General features: G+C 35.9%; 1 protein-coding gene, 3 long non-coding RNA genes and 1 pseudogene across 4 annotated transcripts; 3 read left to right on the forward strand and 2 right to left on the reverse strand.

The window, feature by feature from the left end:
- The first annotated feature begins 728 nt into the window (after positions 1 to 728).
- Positions 729 to 3,621, forward strand: LOC130717453 (palmitoyl-acyl carrier protein thioesterase, chloroplastic-like). The gene is made up of 6 exons (XM_057567686.1): positions 729 to 1,247; positions 1,783 to 1,916; positions 2,000 to 2,113; positions 2,210 to 2,387; positions 2,728 to 2,796; positions 3,109 to 3,621. Exons 1-6 carry the CDS (start codon positions 840 to 842, stop codon positions 3,355 to 3,357), a joined length of 1,152 nt encoding a protein of 383 aa, XP_057423669.1. The 5' UTR covers positions 729 to 839; the 3' UTR covers positions 3,358 to 3,621.
- Positions 3,622 to 8,577: 4,956 nt separating this feature from the next.
- Positions 8,578 to 10,953, forward strand: LOC130732090 (uncharacterized). Its single transcript, XR_009016938.1, has 2 exons — positions 8,578 to 9,156; positions 10,492 to 10,953. It is a non-coding gene; the product is annotated as an uncharacterized LOC130732090 (long non-coding RNA).
- A 2,208-nt stretch (positions 10,954 to 13,161) lies between these two features.
- LOC130732093 (uncharacterized) lies at positions 13,162 to 14,611 on the forward strand. Its single transcript, XR_009016939.1, has 5 exons — positions 13,162 to 13,417; positions 13,557 to 13,627; positions 13,701 to 13,743; positions 13,838 to 13,953; positions 14,138 to 14,611. It is a non-coding gene; the product is annotated as an uncharacterized LOC130732093 (long non-coding RNA).
- On the reverse strand, positions 13,557 to 14,224 carry LOC130732091 (uncharacterized; annotated as a pseudogene).
- A 615-nt stretch (positions 14,612 to 15,226) lies between the features above and the next one.
- LOC130717467 (uncharacterized) lies at positions 15,227 to 16,941 on the reverse strand. Its single transcript, XR_009012330.1, has 2 exons — positions 15,697 to 16,941; positions 15,227 to 15,622 (listed from the first exon to the last, which is right to left on the reverse strand). It is a non-coding gene; the product is annotated as an uncharacterized LOC130717467 (long non-coding RNA).
- Between the last annotated feature and the right edge of the window lie 3,615 nt (positions 16,942 to 20,556).

Consider the following 20,556-nt stretch of genomic DNA (forward strand, 5'->3'; position numbering starts at 1 on the left):
ACAAATATATATATTTTTCAGGATGTTACATATCATAATTTTGGGGAAGAACAGCAAGAGGGTTTTTTTGTGATTTTTCTTACAAGCCCAAATATGTTTTTTTTTCTGTTTGAGCAATCAATTGGTTATTTTATGACCCAAAAGTCAAAATTCTTGTGGACAAAAAAGTGATATTATTGTGCATTACAGGGCCTAGGAAGATAATTCTCAAGTGGGAATTTGACAAAACTTTTGAATGAATAATAACTTGCAGGAGAATTAAAACTGACAAAGTCTCCTTCATGTTCTATAATATGCAATGATTTCGTACTGACTAATTTGTCATTAGATTATAAAATTATTAACTTATGGATGTGGAGCAAGTGTGGATACCGCTAACCTACAATAATTTTGCTAAGTTAAAATGCATTGGCTTTAGTCTTCCATTTCCTAACTACTTTTGATTGTCTAGAGTAAAACTAGCCTATTCTCAAGGACAAGAACCTTAGTGGTACACTGCATTATTCATGGCCAGCATATATCTAAATTAGAAACATGTATAGAATCACATACACAAGTAACACCTCTCGTATCCTTCTATTTTTGCGTGCAAGTTAACGATGACTGTTTGGTATGTTTCTTCAATCATTGCTATGTAACAAATATAAAATTTCTTCCTCCTCCTTTTTCTGTCTTAATTAAGTTACCCTTTTCCAATAAATCACAAGTTGTTGCACCTAAAACTTTTATCTCCTTTGAAAAACCAATTCCCCTGCCACAAGAAACATGAGCTAGATATAAATTTTAACATCACTTTTTCACTTTCTACTAGGCTGATTAATTTCTCTTTGATTTGAGCAATGACATCAATGGCGACAATGAGCAGCATTGGTTCACAATTCCCAGGGAATTTGAGCAGTGCAAATAGGGAAAATGTGATCAAAACAGGTGAGGTTTTGAGGGTGAGGTTTTATTCTTCACATAACAATAACATATCAAACATCAATAAACAAAGACTTCCATTGGTGACATCAAGTTATCATGGTAGTCCTCAAAAAGTGGACACTGTCAATGGAACCAAGGTGAATGGAATACATGTAGCAGAAGCTCCTCTAGCAGCAAATGAATACAAAGCAGATGTGGGTCTTGTCACAAATGGAAGGTTTGTGGAGGGTAGGTTTGTGTATAGGCAAATTTTTGTCATCAGGTCTTATGAAATTGGACCAGATAAAACTGCCACCATGGAGACACTCATGAATTTTCTTCAGGTTAGTTTCACTATTCTACCATCAAGATACTTATAAGTTATAACTACTCTCCTTCGCAATAACATGAAATTTATTGTAATTGCTACATTTGACCCTTCTACATGATGAAATTCAAAATTATGGCTTAATGGGTGTATCTGAATGCCAATATATACATCATAAAATTGCTCAAATAAGTCTTTATAAAGAGTAGAACAATCATTACCCTTGAGTTAGAGTTAAACCTAACCTGAATTCTAAAGATGATATCAGAGTCTATCCGAGATCTGTTCTCATAAATGGACCATCCTTCCATATATATGTCCATCCATGGGTGTGTGGGGTAGCGTTAGGTCTAAAATATGAATACCCTTTCTCACTATAGTTATAACCCTATAGCTACTTCTATGGTATCAATGAATCCTGGTACGTGGAATGATCTGATGTAATATTATTAGTTGTATAATTCAACCTAGAATGAAAAATACTTTGAATACTTATATAAATAAAATAGAGTATGGATGAAGCAGAGGGATGAAAAGCTTTTTTTTTCCAGGAAACTGCTCTAAATCATGTCACCAGCTCTGGGATAGGTGGAGATGGCTTTGGAGCTACCCGCGAGATGAGCCTTCGGAAACTCATTTGGGTTGTTACTCGAATTCAGGTTCAAGTGCAGAGATACAGCAAATGGTAAACATGATGCTTCTATAGTTATATTCCCTTGCCTTGCACAATTCTACAATATACTTATGTTGATGACATAAATGTGTCAGGGGAGATGAAATTGAAGTTGATACTTGGGTTGATGCAGCAGGAAAGAATGGAATGAGAAGGGATTGGATAATCAGGGATCGTTACACCCAAGAGATCATAACAAGAGCTACAAGGTGCAATGTTTCATCATTTTCATGCATGCTGAGTACTGAAATCACATAACTGACATAAAGGTTTTCCTCAAATGTTAAAAAATCTCCTTCATGCAGCATATGGGTGATCATGAATAGAGAAACAAGAAGACTATCCAAGATACCTGGAGAGGTTAAACAAGAGCTTGTGCCTTTTTACCTCAATAGGATTTCAATTCCTACTGAAGAAAGAGATTGTGAAAAGATAGACAAGCTCACTGATGAAACTGCTGAGAGAATCAGATCTGGGTTGGCTGTAAGTTTGATATAACTAATTTCACTACCCCTATCCTTTCTTAACTCTTTATTTTGGTCATTTATATGCTTTCTTCACAGCTACAAATGACGGATTTAGATTCCATGCAGTCAAGGCAATCCTACATTCACACTCTCAAGATTTCTGAATCGTGGGATCAACATCGATCGGCTCATATATGTCATCAAGATTGGACGGCAAAATTAAACCTATAATTTGGGCCGTTCGATCATTGACTGCGTGAATTTAGGAATTTCTTGAGTGCAGGGAATCCAAATTCATCAATGAGACACTTATATAGACAATTTAACTTCACTACTTCTTTCTGAATACAATGCAGCCAAGGTGGAATGATATGGATGCTAACCAGCATGTGAACAATGTCAAATACATTGGATGGATGTTAGAGGTGAGTGTAAAATGATAGAGAACAAGTTGCAATCATTGGCAAAACAAAGCAGAAATATGGCAAACATGGCAATACTCTATACATGCTTAGATTTTCCTGAGAATCAATTCTAGAGCTTAGAAGCTACCCACGGAAGCAACTTGCCAGAATTGATTTTGGCTCTAAAATCATTTGTTAGAAGAATTTCCAAATATGCACTTTATTTATTATGACTAATAACATAGTAAAATAAAATTTGTGCAAGATGTCATGGAATTTGGTGTGATCAACTTGTCAAGTAAAAAAGTCCTAATGTTGATTTGCTTGTTGCAGAGTGTGCCAATTGAAGTGCTGGGAGATTATAACATGACAAGCATGACACTGGAGTTTCGGCGCGAATGCACGCAAACAAATTTGTTAGAATCCATGACATGTCCAACAGAGAGGGTGATGAACGAGTCCAACAATTACTCCATCAGAAGACCTGACCTGCAATACACACACTTACTTCGTCTTCAACATGATAAATCAGATGTTGTCCGAGCCAGAACTGAATGGCATCTTAAGCAAAAGCAACAATGATAAATGAAATGTGACAAAACCCTGCATTTGTGCCCTCTATATCCCATTATGTTTCCTTATAGCTTTTTTTCTTTTCTTTTCTGGTTTTGCTTTCCATGACCCTTTAAAGTCTGCTCATTGAATTTGTCATTCAATTTAAATCCTTTGTAAAAATTTTTCCTGTGACGGGAACTATAGTTTGCAAACTGTTGAGAGATTCATTGTAAATAAGAACATGTTGCTAATAGTTTATTAAAATATCAACATGGTAAAGAAGTTTGTACCTTGTTTTAGTGTTTTGACTTTTGAGATTGAAATGAATACCTATTACAGAATTACACTTCATAGACTGTCACCATATGGGCTGAGAGGTGGGCCTGAATTTCATTTGGGCTCTCTCTAGATCCAAGATCCGCCTATAAAGGAGATATGCGGATGAAAAAGAATACCATGTGGGAATGGAATATTCTGGAGCTGTCTTTTTTCTTGTTTTATTTTTTAATTTTGGTATGTAGTAAAAGAAAATAATGAAATTAATACTATTACTAATGGTAGTTTTACTTTATGTAAATATTTTTTAAATAATCTACTTGGAATATTTTTATTTAATATTAAACTTATCAATGATTAAGTTGGTATTTTAAGAAAATATAAAATTATCCATTTTGTAAAATATATGAAATATAAAGTACTGAACTAAAGAAGAATTCATGAATCATTATTAAATTTATCAAAAGGTTACATATTTAGTTAATTCAAATTGAATATGTCATTTTTCCTCCTGTAATAATTTTTTTTGCACTTTCAATTTTTTTTTAATATGTCAACATTTTATTAACTCATTGCTGACAATACTTTTCTCGCTTTATTGTATTTAGGTTTAATCCTTAAATTAGTCTATATCTTTGTGTTGCCGTCTGAACTAGGTCCCTGACCGGAAAAATTTGTGGATTAAATCTCTATCTTTTAAAAACGTATGGAGTCAGTCATCGCCGGAGCCCGAAGCTCCGACGAGTGATGATTTGGCTTGCTGACTGTATTAATGATGCTTATGTGGATTTTAGAAAAAAATTTAAATAACACATCAATTTTTTTTAATTTAATTAAGAAAAATAAAATCAATTAACAAAACTAAACATAATTAAACTAACAAAAATAAACTCCCTCAAATTAACCCCAATGCTAGGTTTGAATCTGTCATGTTTAAGATCCTACAAATCCCCAAAATCACAAGAATCTCCATTACAGGAAAATAACTAGAACTAGAACTGAATATACAAGTAAAAATTGAAGGTTTGGTGCCTACTACTGGTTTCCTTGTACATAAATTTTGAATATGAAACATCACTTTACATCATTATCCAAAATTTACAGCCAAGGCAAAACCAACTTTATCCAACATGAACTGAAGTAGATTTCCATGTCGTAAATTTCCAGATTGTAAACATCCAACTTTATCCAACATGATCCAAAAATTCCAGATCGTAAACATCTCAGATCAAAAACAAAGAACACAATCATTTGATTGAACCCATAAATCGTCACATCATCTCCTCCTCCTTCATCTGCTTCTTCTTCATCATCAAAGGACCCATGAAAACCCCACCACCACCTGCAACCCCATCCCTACTCCCAACCCCCACCTGCAACCTGAACCCCACTCCCAACCAAAACCCCAACCCCCATCTGCAACCAGATATGTGAAACAAAATTGCGAGACAACCGAGAGGGAAATCGAAGGGTAGAGAAAGAGGATGGTGATTAAGAGGGCTTGATGGTGATGGAGGTGTGAATGGAGGTCTCGATTCGTATGAATCTGTAGAGGAACCAACGAAGCTCTCCTCCTTCCTCACCCACCACCACACATGCCCATAAACCACCATTGGATCTCCCCCTAGTGACCCATAATCTGTCTCTGTTCACCTCACCCTGGAAACCCCCAAACGACAACCATTCTACCTTCCCCTTTCTCTGAATTTTCGTAGAACTGAACCACCACCCACAAATCCTAAAACAGATCCCCTTCTTTCTTTCTCTTCAAACTCAGCCAAAACCCCTTCTTTCTAGGTTGGCGTTTTGGAGTTTGTTGGCGGTTGGGGTGGCGGCTAGGAAGAACATGAAGAAGATGATATGATGAAGGGAAGAATGATTCAGAAAAAAGATTAAGGTTTTTTTTAATTAATATATAATTTTAAAAATAACTAATCTGATTTTGAATTAAAAAACAAAAAAAATCCACATCATGTTTTAATAATTGATTTTTTTTTAGGCTTCATTAATCCAGTCAGCGTGCCATTTCATCACTCGTCGGAGCTCCGAGCTCCGGCGAGGACTGGCTCCATACGTTTTTAAAAGATAGAGATTTAATCCACAAATTTTTCCGGTCAGGAACCTAGTTCAGATGACGACACAAAGACAATCTTCATACGTTTTTAAAAGATAGAGATTTAATCCACAAATTTTTCCGGACAGGGACCTAGTTCAGATGACGACACAAAGGCAGGGACCAATTTAAGGATTAAGCCTTGTATTTAAATTGGTAAGTTGAATTTCGGCAAAAATGTTATTGTTCTAGTGTTCTAGTCAGCCCAAAAATAAGACTCAATAATCGTCTTAGACGATCAAGAGGTTTCACAATCGAGTGAATGTCATGTTGACATACTAAGACAACTAAAGTGATATTTATCTCGTCCAACAGTCAACCTAACAAAACAGAGCCAACACAACTAATAACGCAAAGGATTTCCAAGTGTGGCCATTGACTTAGAAGTCATTCAAGATGACTTTTTTTTTGTTAAACATTCAAGATGACTTTAGTGATGTTGCTTGCTTCAACTACAATACCTCAATTCATATTCTATAAATATCAGTTTGGTCATTTAATTACATTAACATGATTCATTTTACTTATTATGTTCAACTTGAACTTTGAGTTCTCTCTACACCTAAACTGACTTGAGCGGAAGTGGCTTATGCAGATACCTCCCACGTTCTAGACAACCAACATATCACTAAGTGCAAGCCCAAGAACTATCCCTAGGATATTAGAGGAACAACAACTCAGTTTCTAGAAGAACATTTAACATCATATGCGGGGAAGAAATCAAATGTCATCGCAATGGGTAGAACACGAAGAACATTATGGCGAACGTTCAAGGCAGAAGATGTAGGCTTTGAGTGTGAGTATGGAATTGGAAAGGTGGGGAAAATTTACAAGTGCACAAAAATGACTTTAAGTGGGAGCTTGCAGTGCACCAAAATCTAAAGCCACTTTTGTGTACTTTAGAATAATAGGCAGTTATCAATGAATCAGTTGGGAAGTGCTTGGCGAAATAAAGTAAGGCAATTGACAGAAGGGAGGTGCAACTAATCCAGTTGGTTGGTAGAAGATGAAGTCTCACTATAAATAGCAATCCTAACTTCAGTTGTTCATTATCTCATAACAACTTAGGAACACTTCGAGCATGTGTCTGACTTTCTTCTCATATTTTCTTGTTTTATAAATATTGTGAGGTGTAGTTCAAACAAATACCCCAAACTGGAACCATCTAAATGGACACCCCCTTAAAACTAGGGGTGCAAGGTCAGTGGCGACAAGGACATATGAACATTATAGCAAAGGGAAACTGCTCCCACATAATTTGCAATATTTAATAGTACCACATTAAATATTGTTGTAATGTTAAGTACTTAATTTCCCCACTAGATATAAATTACCCTCATTGCTTTGTTTTTATACATTGAATGCCATTAAAAACTCAAAATTTGTCAACTTTTTTTTTAAGGAAAATAGTTTATTCACAGTCATTTCATCCATTGTTTTACACCTAGGCTCGAACCAGCCAGTTCAACCGATACAACTAGAACTCAGTGGTGCGGTCGGTCCGAGTGAGTAATTGGATAAAAAATGCACAAAACCGAATAGGGATCGAACACAAAAGATGGAAGTAACACAAGAAGAGTCTTACTACTAGGCCACTTGTGTACTTTGTTCTCGTGCTGGATGGAAATATTTATATAATAGCTAAATATGATACATAAACAATAAAAATGAAATATATATTCAAATATTTAGTGAATACAACAAACAATTAAGAAATTTTAGTTTGGTAATGCTTAAAACACTACCTGCTAATGATTTTAAATTTGAAATATCAAATTTTTAATTTTTTTAAATATAATTCAAGTTAAGCAATCCGTCCAATGACTCATTGGTTCGACCAGTGACTCAATGACTCAGTATCTTGACCGAGTCGATGATTAAGCAAAGTTTTAAAATAGTGAATCCATCACATCCATAAGAAAAATATAACAATAGAAAAGAGGGAAATGAGTGATGTGATGAGAAAAAAAAGGCAAATATGAAGAAAAAAATGGTGAAATTGAGATTGAAGTGAAAGTAAGTGTGAATATCAAAGATTGTTTTAAATATTGCAATTTACTTTTAGCACCACTACTTAAGCTTCATTTAGTTTTCCCTTACATTTTCTCTCAATAGTACATAGCCCTAAAACTCCTACATACTCTTCTTCATTGGTTTTCATTCATTTACACTCAAGTTTTTCTTTCATCTTATTTTAACTCACTTTCTATTCCTATTTCTAAGATATATGTAAAGAACACTTGAGTTTTGCATGAAATACATAAGCAAAAATTCAAGTGTGCACACTTAATTATCAACTTTTGAGTTTCTTATAAAAAACAATTTTTTAAGTATTAATTAAAACTAGTTTTTTTTTTACAACATAAAACTTTATTGAATATAATGTAAACCCTTCATGAGAACAATCCTCTCATGACAATGGGAAACTGTGACATACAACAAAAAAACCTCCTTAAAAGAGCACCTTAGAGATCATGCCTCATTAAAATCTCACTAGGAAAAACCCAAAAGGGAAAAAAACCGAGTGAGAAAAAAGAGTACATAAATCGCTAAGAAATCTTTGTGTCACACCTACCAAATGCATAACATGTCCAATATACTCCCCCATGTCAGTATAAAACAATGGCAAACTTTTACATGATGGTTCCTCATGGGGGGTTATAATGCTGTTTCTGTTTAAGCCAATCAACGAATGTCATGTGGTAAGTGGGTGTTTTGTATGTGCCATGTCATTATAACTTCTGAAATTCAAAATCTGGTCCTTCAGCTATTTGTATTAAGAAACGTACCATATCATACTAAATTATCATAAAATGTTTTATGTTTTTAATTTTATTTTTATTTTGGGGTAAAATCTTATTTGAGAACCTCAATCTTGTGAACCGTGATCTTCATCTTCTTCGTGTCGTTGCCGCCGCCTTCTTCATCTTCTCAGCCGGGTTCTTCATTTGCTTCTTGTTGTCGCTGCCGTGGTCGTAATCTGGTGAGGCGTGCTCTTCATCTTCTTCGTGTCGTCGCTGCCTCATGTTTCATCTTCTCAGTTGGGTTCTACATCTTCTTCTTGTGTCTCTGTCGTGGTCTGTTCATCTGTACCCTATTGCTAATCTAGCCCTCGGCTACATGTCTGAGCGAGGCGGCATTCAACCCTGAAGCAAGGCACGCTTTCAAACCTCTGTTCTGTGCTCAAGTTCTCCTCTGTGGTTCAACCCTGAAGCGAGACCTCCACCATCCTCTCTTGTGTGTTTGAGTTCTCCTCCATTGTTCAACGCTGAAGCGAGACCTCTACCACTGGTTCGTATGTTCATCTACCGCAAAGAGGGTGTTAATTTAATCTGTTCTGAAACCACCATGTTCATCCGTTCACCTCAACCACCGCACTCATCAACCTCAACCACCGTCGCAAGCCCGAACATAGCTCCACCACTGCGAAGAATCAGGTTTTCTTTTATTGTTATTTCTCCTTTTATTCCACTGAAATTTGTAATTTTTATTTAACTGGTGATGACCTTGAACTGTTTCTTTTAATTTGTAAGTTTGTTTGATGAGGGTGTGACTGATTAGTTTGAGGATTGATTTATCTTTTTCTAAATGAAACAATCACTTTTCTTCAATCTATGCACGTTGGTGTTGTTGAACTTTTACCGGGTCTATTCAATTTGGTTGATTAGTTTGAGTCATCATATTGTGATGCCTTCATTCTGATACGGTTTCTGTTATTTGTTTTGTTTGTGAATTACTTTTTTCTGGGTTTCCAATTTACTTTTTCTTGGTAGAATTAAATTAGGCCACTGCCTTGTGTTAGTTTTATTACTTGTTCATTACAGGGTCCCAAAATGTTAAAATTTTGCAGATACAACATTTGATCAAGGGACAAGTAGAAAATAATATGTTCCTCAAATATCATAATGTCCTTTAATTTAGCTGCATGAAGAGTCTCAATTTGGCTACAGCTTTTGATTATTTTTGCAAAAGATGTTGCATTGTGGCCAGGCTTGTCTTCTGTGGTATTTGCTGGCCTACTTATCATCAGTAAATTTCTGACATTCTGCTAAAATCTTCCAGACATTATGTTAGGCAGCTTGACTCTCCCTTTGTGCTGTTTTGTCAAAATTTTCCAAGAGCTTTTTCTCCATTTCAGTCATCTTTTAAAAATATTAGAGATTGAAAAACACATTGATTGTATGATGAAATAGAACAGTCCATTGATTCAATCTTAACGTGATTAGTCAAGGCATTTACATTCAGATTTACAAAAAGAAAAATGAAGACAGCAATATTTCTTCAAACTTGTCTCATTTCTTGGTAGAAAGTTTAGATGCAGGATTCAGCTCTCTAGGCATAGTTGGTTGTTGTACCCCAATGGATGATGACCCCCAAATGTGTTTAATCTTATTGTAGGCTACTAGGCTCTTGGTAAGTTGGTATGTTAGTTATTTAACTATCGCAACATTGCTGCTACTATTTTACTGCATTCTAGTTCTTACTTCTTACATTTAGTTTTGAAAAAGCATTCTTTTTATTAAGTTCTAAAAATGAAAGTGGTCATTATAGGCTTTTGGGGAAACTGATAATGTGTTTACTGAATGCAAGTTAATCACTACACAGCTTAGATTCTAGCCTTGACTAGTTCTATAAATGCATGTTAGTTACTACATAGTTTAGATTCTGGCCTTGGCAAGAACAACAACCTTGGTGTTTATTTGGTTATGTGGCTTTATTGGGTTTTCAAACTTGGCACTATGCTTATTTTGTTGTTTTCACTTTATTTGCAGCTTTGTTGTAATCAACTGACTGGAAGCATACCTACACAGCTTGCTGCTTTGAATTAAAATGTATGAAATATGAATGCATACGTTCCAGGGCATAAAAGTGGGTGGATGCTCACTGTGAGAAGGAAATATGACACAAGGATCAAATATAAGTGAATGAGGTGATTGGAACGAAATGGAACCTTCTTTGGTGGGGTGCTGAACCGGCGGGGAGGAGGGTGGTAGGGGAGAGGGAGCAAGAAGATAAAAATTCGGTGAAGAAGCTTAGTAATTTAAGATCCAAAATGGTGGAACAAGACTTGGGCCGGATCTTTTCCCTCACTTTCTAAATACGAAAAGTGTGTTTAGCGCCAATAAGGAGAGCATAAAAGTATTAATTTTTTAATGATATTTTGTATAGTTTAAAATATTTTTTTTGTAATTAAAATTAAATAACATAATATTTAATGAAAATGATTTCTAAAATTCATATGTAATGTTAAAAAAATTAAAAAAGTTTAGAGGTCATACCTCTTTTATGTTAAAAGGTTAATAAATCAAATATATACAAAATAAAAAACAAATAGCTGATTTTTAATTTTCTCTTCAAATATAATAGTGATTATTAATTTTTCTCAAAATTAAAGTACCAGTTAAATATTGGTTATTATGTGCCATTTTTATGAATTTATAACACATTAAATTTTTTAATGTCAATTTTTTTGAAAAATACATACGGGTCTAACTCATCTAACCCTAACTTCTAACCCATATGGATATCCAAACATTCATTAAACAAAATAGTTTTTTTGAAATAATTTAGTGTGATTATTTAATTTAAAAAATAAATTTTAATATTAATTGTATTCTGATAATAATTAAATAAAAGGTAAATCTTAAAGTTGAATTAAAGAAAATTTTAAAATTGAATTAAAAATGTAAATAATTCAGTGTAGTTACTTAATTTAAATAGTAAGTGTTAATAATAAGTACAATATGAAAAATAATTGAATTAAAGATAATTCTCTAAATTTAATTAAAGTGAATTTGAAACTTGAATTAAAAGTTTAAATAAAATAAGAGGTGTTATGTTAATTGCACACATAAAGGAAAAAAATCCTTTAGATTGTCGATAAGAGGACCCTTAATGTTAGGGTTCAAAGTATGGTTCAATCGTTTTTTTTATCCTTCATAAAATGTAGTGGTGATACATGATGACTCGTGAAAAAACGCCTCGTAGCGTGTTAAAGAATAGTGTGCTTTAACTTAGTCAAGCACACCAAGATCAACCTCAAGATATTAGTCCAATGAGTGCATGTTTGGTTTTCAGTTTGAAAGTGTTTTCATCCAAACTGAGGTCCAAAGTTTCTTTCATGTTTGAGGCATAGTATAATTTCACTAATTTGTGATCTCGAACTCCAATGTCTCAAACGAACTTCCAAACTAAAACTCAAACACAATCTAAGACTTCAACTTGATCTTGAAGGCTCATTAATCTTTATTGGGCTTCATGTTGATCTCCAATGTTTGGTGGTAGACCCAAATTCATCTTGACCTCAAAGGCTCAATGAGACTTCATGTTGATATTAGAGGCTCATCATACCTTATAGGTATTCATGTTGATTTTCAATAAAGGATAGACCTTCAAGTCATCAACATGAGCACCCTTAGTGTTAAGGTTGAAAGTATGGTTTAGTTGTTTTCGTGGTACTTCCTGACCTAGGGGAAAGACCTTTAGGTTGTCGATACAAGGACCCTCAGTGTTAGGTTTAATGTATGATTCAGTCATTTCCGTGGAACTTCTCTATCCTAGGGGTTAGGGTTTCAATTAGTGTTCTACTAAAGTGTATACATAAATGAAAGATCTTTAGGTCGTCGAAACAAGGACCCTTGTGTTATGGTTCAAAGTATGATTCCACAATTTTCGTAAGACTTCTTGGTCCGAGGATGTGGGTTGGTGTTAATTGAAGTGCACACATAAAGGGAGGCCATTAGGTCGTCGACATTTGGACCCTTAGTGTCAGAGTTCTAAGTATGGTTCGATCATTGTCGTAAAATTTCTTGACCCAAGTGTAAGGGTTAAGGTTGATGTTTAGTTAAAGTGCACACATAAAGGAAAGACATTTATGTCATCGTCACGAGAACCCTTTAAAGTATGATTCACAATGCATGCTAATACATCACAGACGACTATGATCACTCTGACTAGGATAGCCTGAACCAAGATTAAGTTCTTATATCATTAACATTTAATTTTTACTTTGATTATTTTTTTAAAGCAATTTATGCAATTTAAATTTTATTTCAGAAGTTAAAGAAAATAATTTTAATACTTTTTAATGAATTTTAAAAATATAGTTTATAAAAAATATTAAGGATATATTTTTAAATTATATTTTATAGCTGTTTTAAAATTTGTAAGCAAATTTTTTATTGAAAAAACACTTCTTTAAAAAAATATTGAAGATCTAAAAGATCTGAAATAATTATTTTGTTTATATAAATCATAGGTCTAAATTAAAATCATAATTCTTTTGAAATATTTTTATAACTATTAAAAATGTATAAATGCAAAACAAACTTAAATTTTAGGCGCTCAAAGTTAGCGCTAAAACACATTTCAATTTTCATGAAGCCAGGGAAAATATGAGCGGTTTTCTCTAGTTTCACCATTTTTTATTTTCAACACACAAATCGTAAATGAGTACCTCTTCATCAACCTATCAAATTTTAAACCCCACCCCGAAATGAAGGATTCTTTTCCTTCCAATCACCATCATACTCTAATATCAGATCTGCAAGTCATGTTTCGCGGCGACCAATTTCAGTCAATTGGGCCAGTTTTCTGTTACTAAAACAATCCTTTTATTCTCATATGTTTTCTCTTTGGTTGGGTTTAGGCTAATATTGATTCAAAGTCCTGACTGCAAGAGGCTATATGCGAATCATGGTATGCTAGTTAGTTTAGAGCTTTGTAAATGTTTTATGATCTTTTGATTTCGTGCAATGAAACACTATGCTGCGTAGATATTATTTCAAAGTTTGATAAGAATAGGACTGTGATGTGAACACTTCCTGTATGCATGCAGTTTATCAAGGCTTAAAGGCATGGATTGATTTTGACTAAAAATGAGTTGATCCAAATATGCTGTTTGAACAGGTGAGATCTTACTCAAGTCTCAACCTTGGACTGTTTTTAACTGTTTTCATGCTTAAAAAATGAAAATGTGCAGGATCAATAAATTGCAGAATGAGAAAATCAGCTTCATACAACAAGTATGGCTAATATCTCTCAGTGAGTTTCGTTTTGTACATTTCTTGTTCTAATAGCTAGTTATGCTAACAAGTTTCTCATAACTTTTCATTCTAGGTGATCATTTGGTGGGCTGGTCTTATGAGAGGTCCCGTTTTGATGGCACTCGCTTTCAGCAATTTGGAAATCATATTCCTTTGAAGCATAACAGCAGAACCATCAATCATTATTAGGTAGTTATAGCTAGAAGATTTGTTCTTGATATTTGCTTTAGATGGCCTTTGGGAACAATTAAGTGATGAAGCAGCCGTTGAGATTGTTTTCAAATATCCAAGAGCCATGAGTGTCTTTTGTTCCTTGTGAGCTACACAGGGTGATGAAATTATACATTCTTACATGAGTTTCTGTTACTTGCAGGGAATTCAAGGTCCAATTTATGTCAGACCTGGATGTGTTTTCACTTTTCAGAAGGTATGCACTTAATGGATATGATGCACCTGTCATGAAGTAATGACCGAGCAAAACCTGTAACTGTTGGCCCAATTGGTGCTGCTTGTGCTTGCCATGTTTTGGTTCCAGAAAGGAAAAGAATGCCAACACTAAATTGGAAGATATACTGCTCTTCCCAATTTAAACTAAAATTGTTGAGCTGTCAACTGCATTCAAGAAGCTAAATGAGACTTGGAAGGAATGGAGAGTCAAAAGAATTCATATCATGATTAATAGTTTCAGATTTGAGACCCACTTTTATGTTTTCCTTTGTAGCCTTTCCTTGACTGTACAATATTCTATGTATCATGTTATGGTTAATTTTCAACGAATTGAGACACTGTAAACTTTTATGACAAAATGTAACAGACACAATAGTCTTCCATTTGCTCTTTTTAATAATCCTAAATTGCAATGCTTTCACTTCTGTTGTACAAACAAAATCTAACTTCTAATGGACGTGGGTAAGAATTTTATATAACCATTCAGTGTGGTATACAACTAGACCCACACCATATTGGCTGATACTAATAATTTGATAATTTGATCTGCAAGTCAGTTGATTGTTTTTGAACTTCTGTTAAACCAGATTCTTTAATTTGTAAATTCTGTTAAGCCTTGGATAAAATGACAATAAATTTTAGAGCAGCAAGTTGAAATTGTGATAGTTTCTACTGTGTAGAAAAGCAGAGTTGTTCTCCATTAAAATGAGTGGTTGATGAGCTATTTGATAGTTCTATATTGTTAGAAGTATTTAATGTTTTTCCGTCTCAATCTAATCATGAAAAATAGCTTCAGCAGCCCGTACTAAATGTGCCTACAATCACTAAAAAAGAAAGAAATCTTATATTACATCACTCTTAAAACAACTGATGAAGCTGCTTGGGCATGAGATGTTTGCCCACACGTTTTCTTCTTAGAAAATAAAGTTGTCATACTAATCAATTATTCTTGTGGCGTAAGGTATAACTTAAAAACTGCTTTCATGCAACAGTGAAGCATAAAGTTGACAAAGGATTAGATTTCAGGCCTCATTTTATTGCAATCAAAACTTTTGCTACATCATTGTGTAACTACTGAAGTTCAATAGTGTGTATTCAATAAGAGTACATAATTCATATTCAATAGAAACTTTCCTATTCTACATAATAATTTTCACGCATTAGCTTTGCACTTTCGATCTTGAAACTTCAATCAAGATGGAAAACTTCAATAAAGATGTTTATAACATAACCACCCCTTCCAGGAGAAGTCTCTTTAATCTGATGGCATTGTATGACTCGTAAAAGTGAATATATTTTGCATGAGTTGAGGTAGAAGATGACATTCGGAAATGCTTTTGTGTTGATCCCATCCCCAACCGTATCAGATATGGTGATCATACTGACACTGTGAGTTCAGAAAGGACAATTGCTGCAACATGGAATACAAATAAAGAGTTCAGAACCATCAATAAAAGAAAAGACAATTGCTGCAACATGGAATACCATTAACAGTTGAGGGCACACGAATAATAAGTGTTCAGTTGTTTCCTCAGCAGACCTGCAAAAAGCACAAACAACATTCACCCCTTCTGGAAGGCAGCTTCTCCAAGGTAACTAACAAAACCATGATAGTTGTGCAATTCAAGTAGGATCTAGAGAAAGCTGTGTAGAGGAGTTCAAAAACTATCTCAGATCAAACACAAGCAATCAGCAGAAAATAATTAATTATCACCACTTGCAGACAAAATCACACCGCAAAAGAAATTACTTTGGAACCTAAAATAACAATACTTTGGAACCTTAAGAGGCAGCAAAAGAAGTTAAATTAAAAATATATGGAAAAGAGTTATTAGAAAGGTCTATGTAACTCAATGAAGTCACATTGTGGAAAAGTGATGGGGGAATCTCTCCCTCAAGATGGTTGCTTCCCATGTCAAGGTAGTACAAGTTGTGAAGTGAACCAAACTCAGAGGGAATGCTTCCTTCAAGAAAATTCCCTGATAAACTGAGTTGTTCAAGGTGAACTAAATTTCCTAGCTCTTTTGGAATGTGACCCACCAAAAAAATCCCAGAAAGATCAAGAATTTGCAAGGAAGAGAGGTTAGCAAGAGCAGGGGAAATGGTGCCTCCTAGTGACCTTCCACTGAGATCAATCTCTATGATCCTGTCACTGGCATTGTTGCATTTGATACCAGACCAATCACAAACATGAACACCCTTGGATTTCCAATTCTCTAGAGAATTTTCTGGGTCAGAAACAATAAGTGAAATAAGTGAACTTTTATCATTCACAAGGCCTGCGTGTTCTTCCTCACCATAAACTCTAGAAGAAACAATGTCTAAAAAAAATTAGAAACATTGTAAATCTAAACAAACACATCATAAAGCAATATGCTTTGTCTTTTATCTAAAAGAAGGAAAAATTTGTGATAGGTGCAATGTAGCGGAATAAAAAGAGGAGCACTTGGATTTGAAGTGCTTCTGGTCGGAATAAACAATGCTTGCGGCGGCGGGGGAGGGGGCCTTGCAGCAGATGATTCGTTTGAGGCCGAGGAGATACTTCGGTTGAGGAGGCCCAGAAGCTGGAACACGGTGGTGGAAGAAAATCGCGGTAGTGAAGCCACAACCCATGTGACAGGAGGTAAACCGCCGCGACTGCAACCACCACCGGCGAGGAAGCTGCGGCTGAAGAGAGAACAGGATGAAGCAGAAATGTTTTAGGTTAATGAATGAGTTTCACAAATTTTATTTTAGGTTTAATTTGATTTTTCTAAGTTCAAAAATAATTAAAAATGTAAATAGTTGAAGGATAAAATGCAAAACTTAAGAAGTTTAGGGACCCAAATTTGAAACATTAAAATTACTAGTCAAATGGATGACATGGTAGTCTAGTACGCTATGCATCTTGCTATTGGCCAAAAAGTGGGGGGCATGGCTGCTGTTTAAAACACAAACAGCATTTTTAAGTTTCCCTAAAACAATAACCCCCCTAAAGCCTTCCATGTAATATATGTCCAAAGCATTTCTAAAAAGATATACCACCAAAGCATATTGACATTACATATCGAATTCTATGACTGCCCTCCAGGTACCATGATGCACTCCACCAGTCAATAATTGTATCTCTTGTACCCTTCGTGAACTAAGGATCATACACCAAAGTGTCTTGATAAATGCTTTCCTGCGCTAATCACAACCCAGCTTAACAAATCTGCATCTCAATGTTTGCTAACACCATAAAATACCATACCAGAACCAGTACCAGTAAATAACACATATTGCAGGTTCAAAAAAGATGAAGAACAATATCTGTTTAATCCACAAAAGAACCAGAAATTCCTTCTCAAACATCATACCAGTGCCTTAATATGAATCCATACTTGACCTGCAATCTAATTTTCTCTCATTGATCCAACACCTGCCATAAAGTAACAAGACCATCTCTGCCACTCTTTGCCAGAAATTCTGCTACCTCATTTGCTTCTCTCAGAACATGGACAACACCCAAGCAATTGACCTCAGAAATTAGCCAATCTATTTTGCTCAGGATCTGGTACAGCTTCCACGGTCTTCGGTCACTATTCCCCACCCAACCTACCGCCAATGTGGAGTCACTCTCAATGACAACCGTCTTGAAATTAAATTGTTGGCAGAAAAGAAGTGCTTGATAAATAGCAAGAACTTCTGTCTCATAAGCCCACATTTCTCCCACTTGCAAGGCAAAATACCCCACCGTCAAATTGAGCTGCAGTATATGGACATCTCCTCCACCAAGCCTTTACCCACCATGACATTCTTGCGATATGCGAATTCCAAACTGTATGAACGCAGAAATCTTTGTTATTAAAAACTACTCCGTTCCTCTCCAGCCACACTGACCAGACCAATGCGTACGAGATCATATCCCACATAACTCGATCAGATATTCTTCTTAACTCCCCCCCATTCCATTAGCAAATCTGTCAACGACTGAGGCATTGCCCAGTACACCCCCTCCCTCCTCAAGATTGAACTCCAACTGGACCATATCAAATTACAATGCAGAAATAGATGTTCAGTTGTTTCAAGTTCTATGAAACATAAGACGCAGCACCCTTCATCAGGCAAAACAATCCCTCTTCTCATCAAATTCGCCTTTGTAGCCACCCTATTTTTCTGCAATTGCCACATAAACGTACAAACCTTTGTTGGCACCGGCTTCCTCACCATCCTTGGCACAACCCAACCAGCTTCACAAAACCATTTATCCTCCAACACACAGCATAAACCCTTCACAGTATAAATTCCCATGGCATCACCTTTCCAAAATAGATCATCCAACGTACCTACAGGTACCACTGAATGAATTAGCTGTTGTAGTGTAGTATATTGCTCAATTTCCCACTGAAAGAAACCCCTTCTGAACTCCAAGCTCCACACCCATCTGCCACCCACGCGCTTCCCCACCTCTGCCACTGCAGATTTCTTCTGTGTTGACATAGTATAAATCCTTGGAAACATAGTCCGTAAAGCAATCTCACCAACCCAGACATCATCCTAAAAACGCACACCCATACCATCCCCAACTTTACAAGCTAGTCCATTAATGAATTCATTAACTCCCACAGTTTGCTCCTTCCACAACCCCAATAAATCCCTTGTTATACAGGACCCTGAATTCACACTCACTCCCTCCAAACTCAACATGATATATTGTTCCATTAGTCCATATTTTGCACAGACCAATCTCCTCCATAACGCATCATTTTCCCTACCAAAACGCCAAAACCACTTAAGCAAAAGAGCCTTATTTTTCCACTCCAAAAAGCCCAAACCCATTCCCCCATACCGAACTCCCTTGCGCAAGTCCTCCCACGCCACCCATGCAATCTTTTGATTTCCCACAGAACCCCCCCATAGGAACCGACGCATCTTGGCCTTCATCTCCTTTATCACCCCCTTTGGAGCCCTATAGACATACATATAATATAACGGAATAGAACTGACTACAGATTTAAGCATCACTATTCTTCCACTTAATGATAAAAATTTTGAGCTCCAACTCCCCAACCTTGCAGACATTTGATCCACCACTGGCTTCCAAAAAGCTCCCTTTTTAGGACTTCCCCCAGAGGTAACCCCAAGTAAACGAAGGGAAATAGTTCTCTATTGAAGCCAATCATACTTGCTGCCTGCTCCACCAAATCTTGGTCCACATTTACACCAATTAGAGAGGACTTTCGAAAGTTCACCTTTAACCCGGAAACAAAAAGAAACGCTTCCAAGGTCAGAGCTAAACGTTTAACCTGTCGCAAATCCCCCTCACAAAACAGCAACGCATCATCGGCAAACTGAAGATGATTCAATCTCAAATCGTTCCCTATGTCCACTCCACTTGGAATGCTCCCCTCCAATGTCTGATTAAGCAAGCAAGACATACCATTTACGCAAAGATTAAATAGCAAAGGGGACAACGGGTCCCCTTGCCTCAAACCTATCTGTATCTGAAAAAAATCAGTCGGCGATCCGTTCACCAAAACTGCCAGTGTCGATGTCGAAACACAACTATTCATCCAAATCCTCCATTTCTCCCCAAACCTCGTCTCCTTCAGCATATCTAACAAAAAACCCCATTCCACATTATCATATGCCTTTGCAAAATCCAATTTCATCAGTAACCCCCCTCCCTCTTCTCTTCTCATAGTATCCACCACTTCATTTGCAATGAAGCAACAATCCACAATCTGTCTACCCTTTGTGAAAGCAAATTGATTCTGCGTCAAAACTGAGGGCATTATCTCACTCAACCTGTTCGCTTGTACTTTTGCCAAAAGTTTGTATATTCCACCAATCAAACTTATAGGTCTATAATCCGCCACAGTATCCTGAGTGTTTCCTTTTGGAATCAAAGCAATAAATGCTGCATTTAAACCCTTAACAATTTTTCCATTCTCATGGAAGTCTCCAAAGAATCTCATAACATCCTCCTTGATAAGTGACCAGAACTGTTTGAAAAAAGCCATTGTAAACCCATCCGGACCCGGTGCCTTATTTGCATCACAATTCTGGATTGCCTCAAAGACTTCTTCAGCCGTAAATTCTGCCTCCAAGAATCGATTTTGGCCTGCAGAAACCTTCTTTAAGCTATCACACTGAATGCTCGGGCGCTCTGAAGCAACATGTGAGAAAAAACTTTTAAAATGGTTCCTGATTGCTTCCTTAACCTGCTGTGGTTCCTCCAGTAATCGATCCTCAACCCTCAGTTGACTGATACTCTTCTTTGCTGTCCTTACTTTACACACCCTATGAAAGAAGCTCGTATTCCTATCCCCTTCCCTTGCCCATCTCAATATGGACTTCTGAATCCATGTCGCCTCCTCCGCT

The sequence above is a fragment of the Lotus japonicus genome, chromosome 1 (genome assembly GCF_012489685.1).
Source record: "Lotus japonicus ecotype B-129 chromosome 1, LjGifu_v1.2".
In the NCBI taxonomy this organism is placed as follows: domain Eukaryota; kingdom Viridiplantae; phylum Streptophyta; class Magnoliopsida; order Fabales; family Fabaceae; genus Lotus; species Lotus japonicus.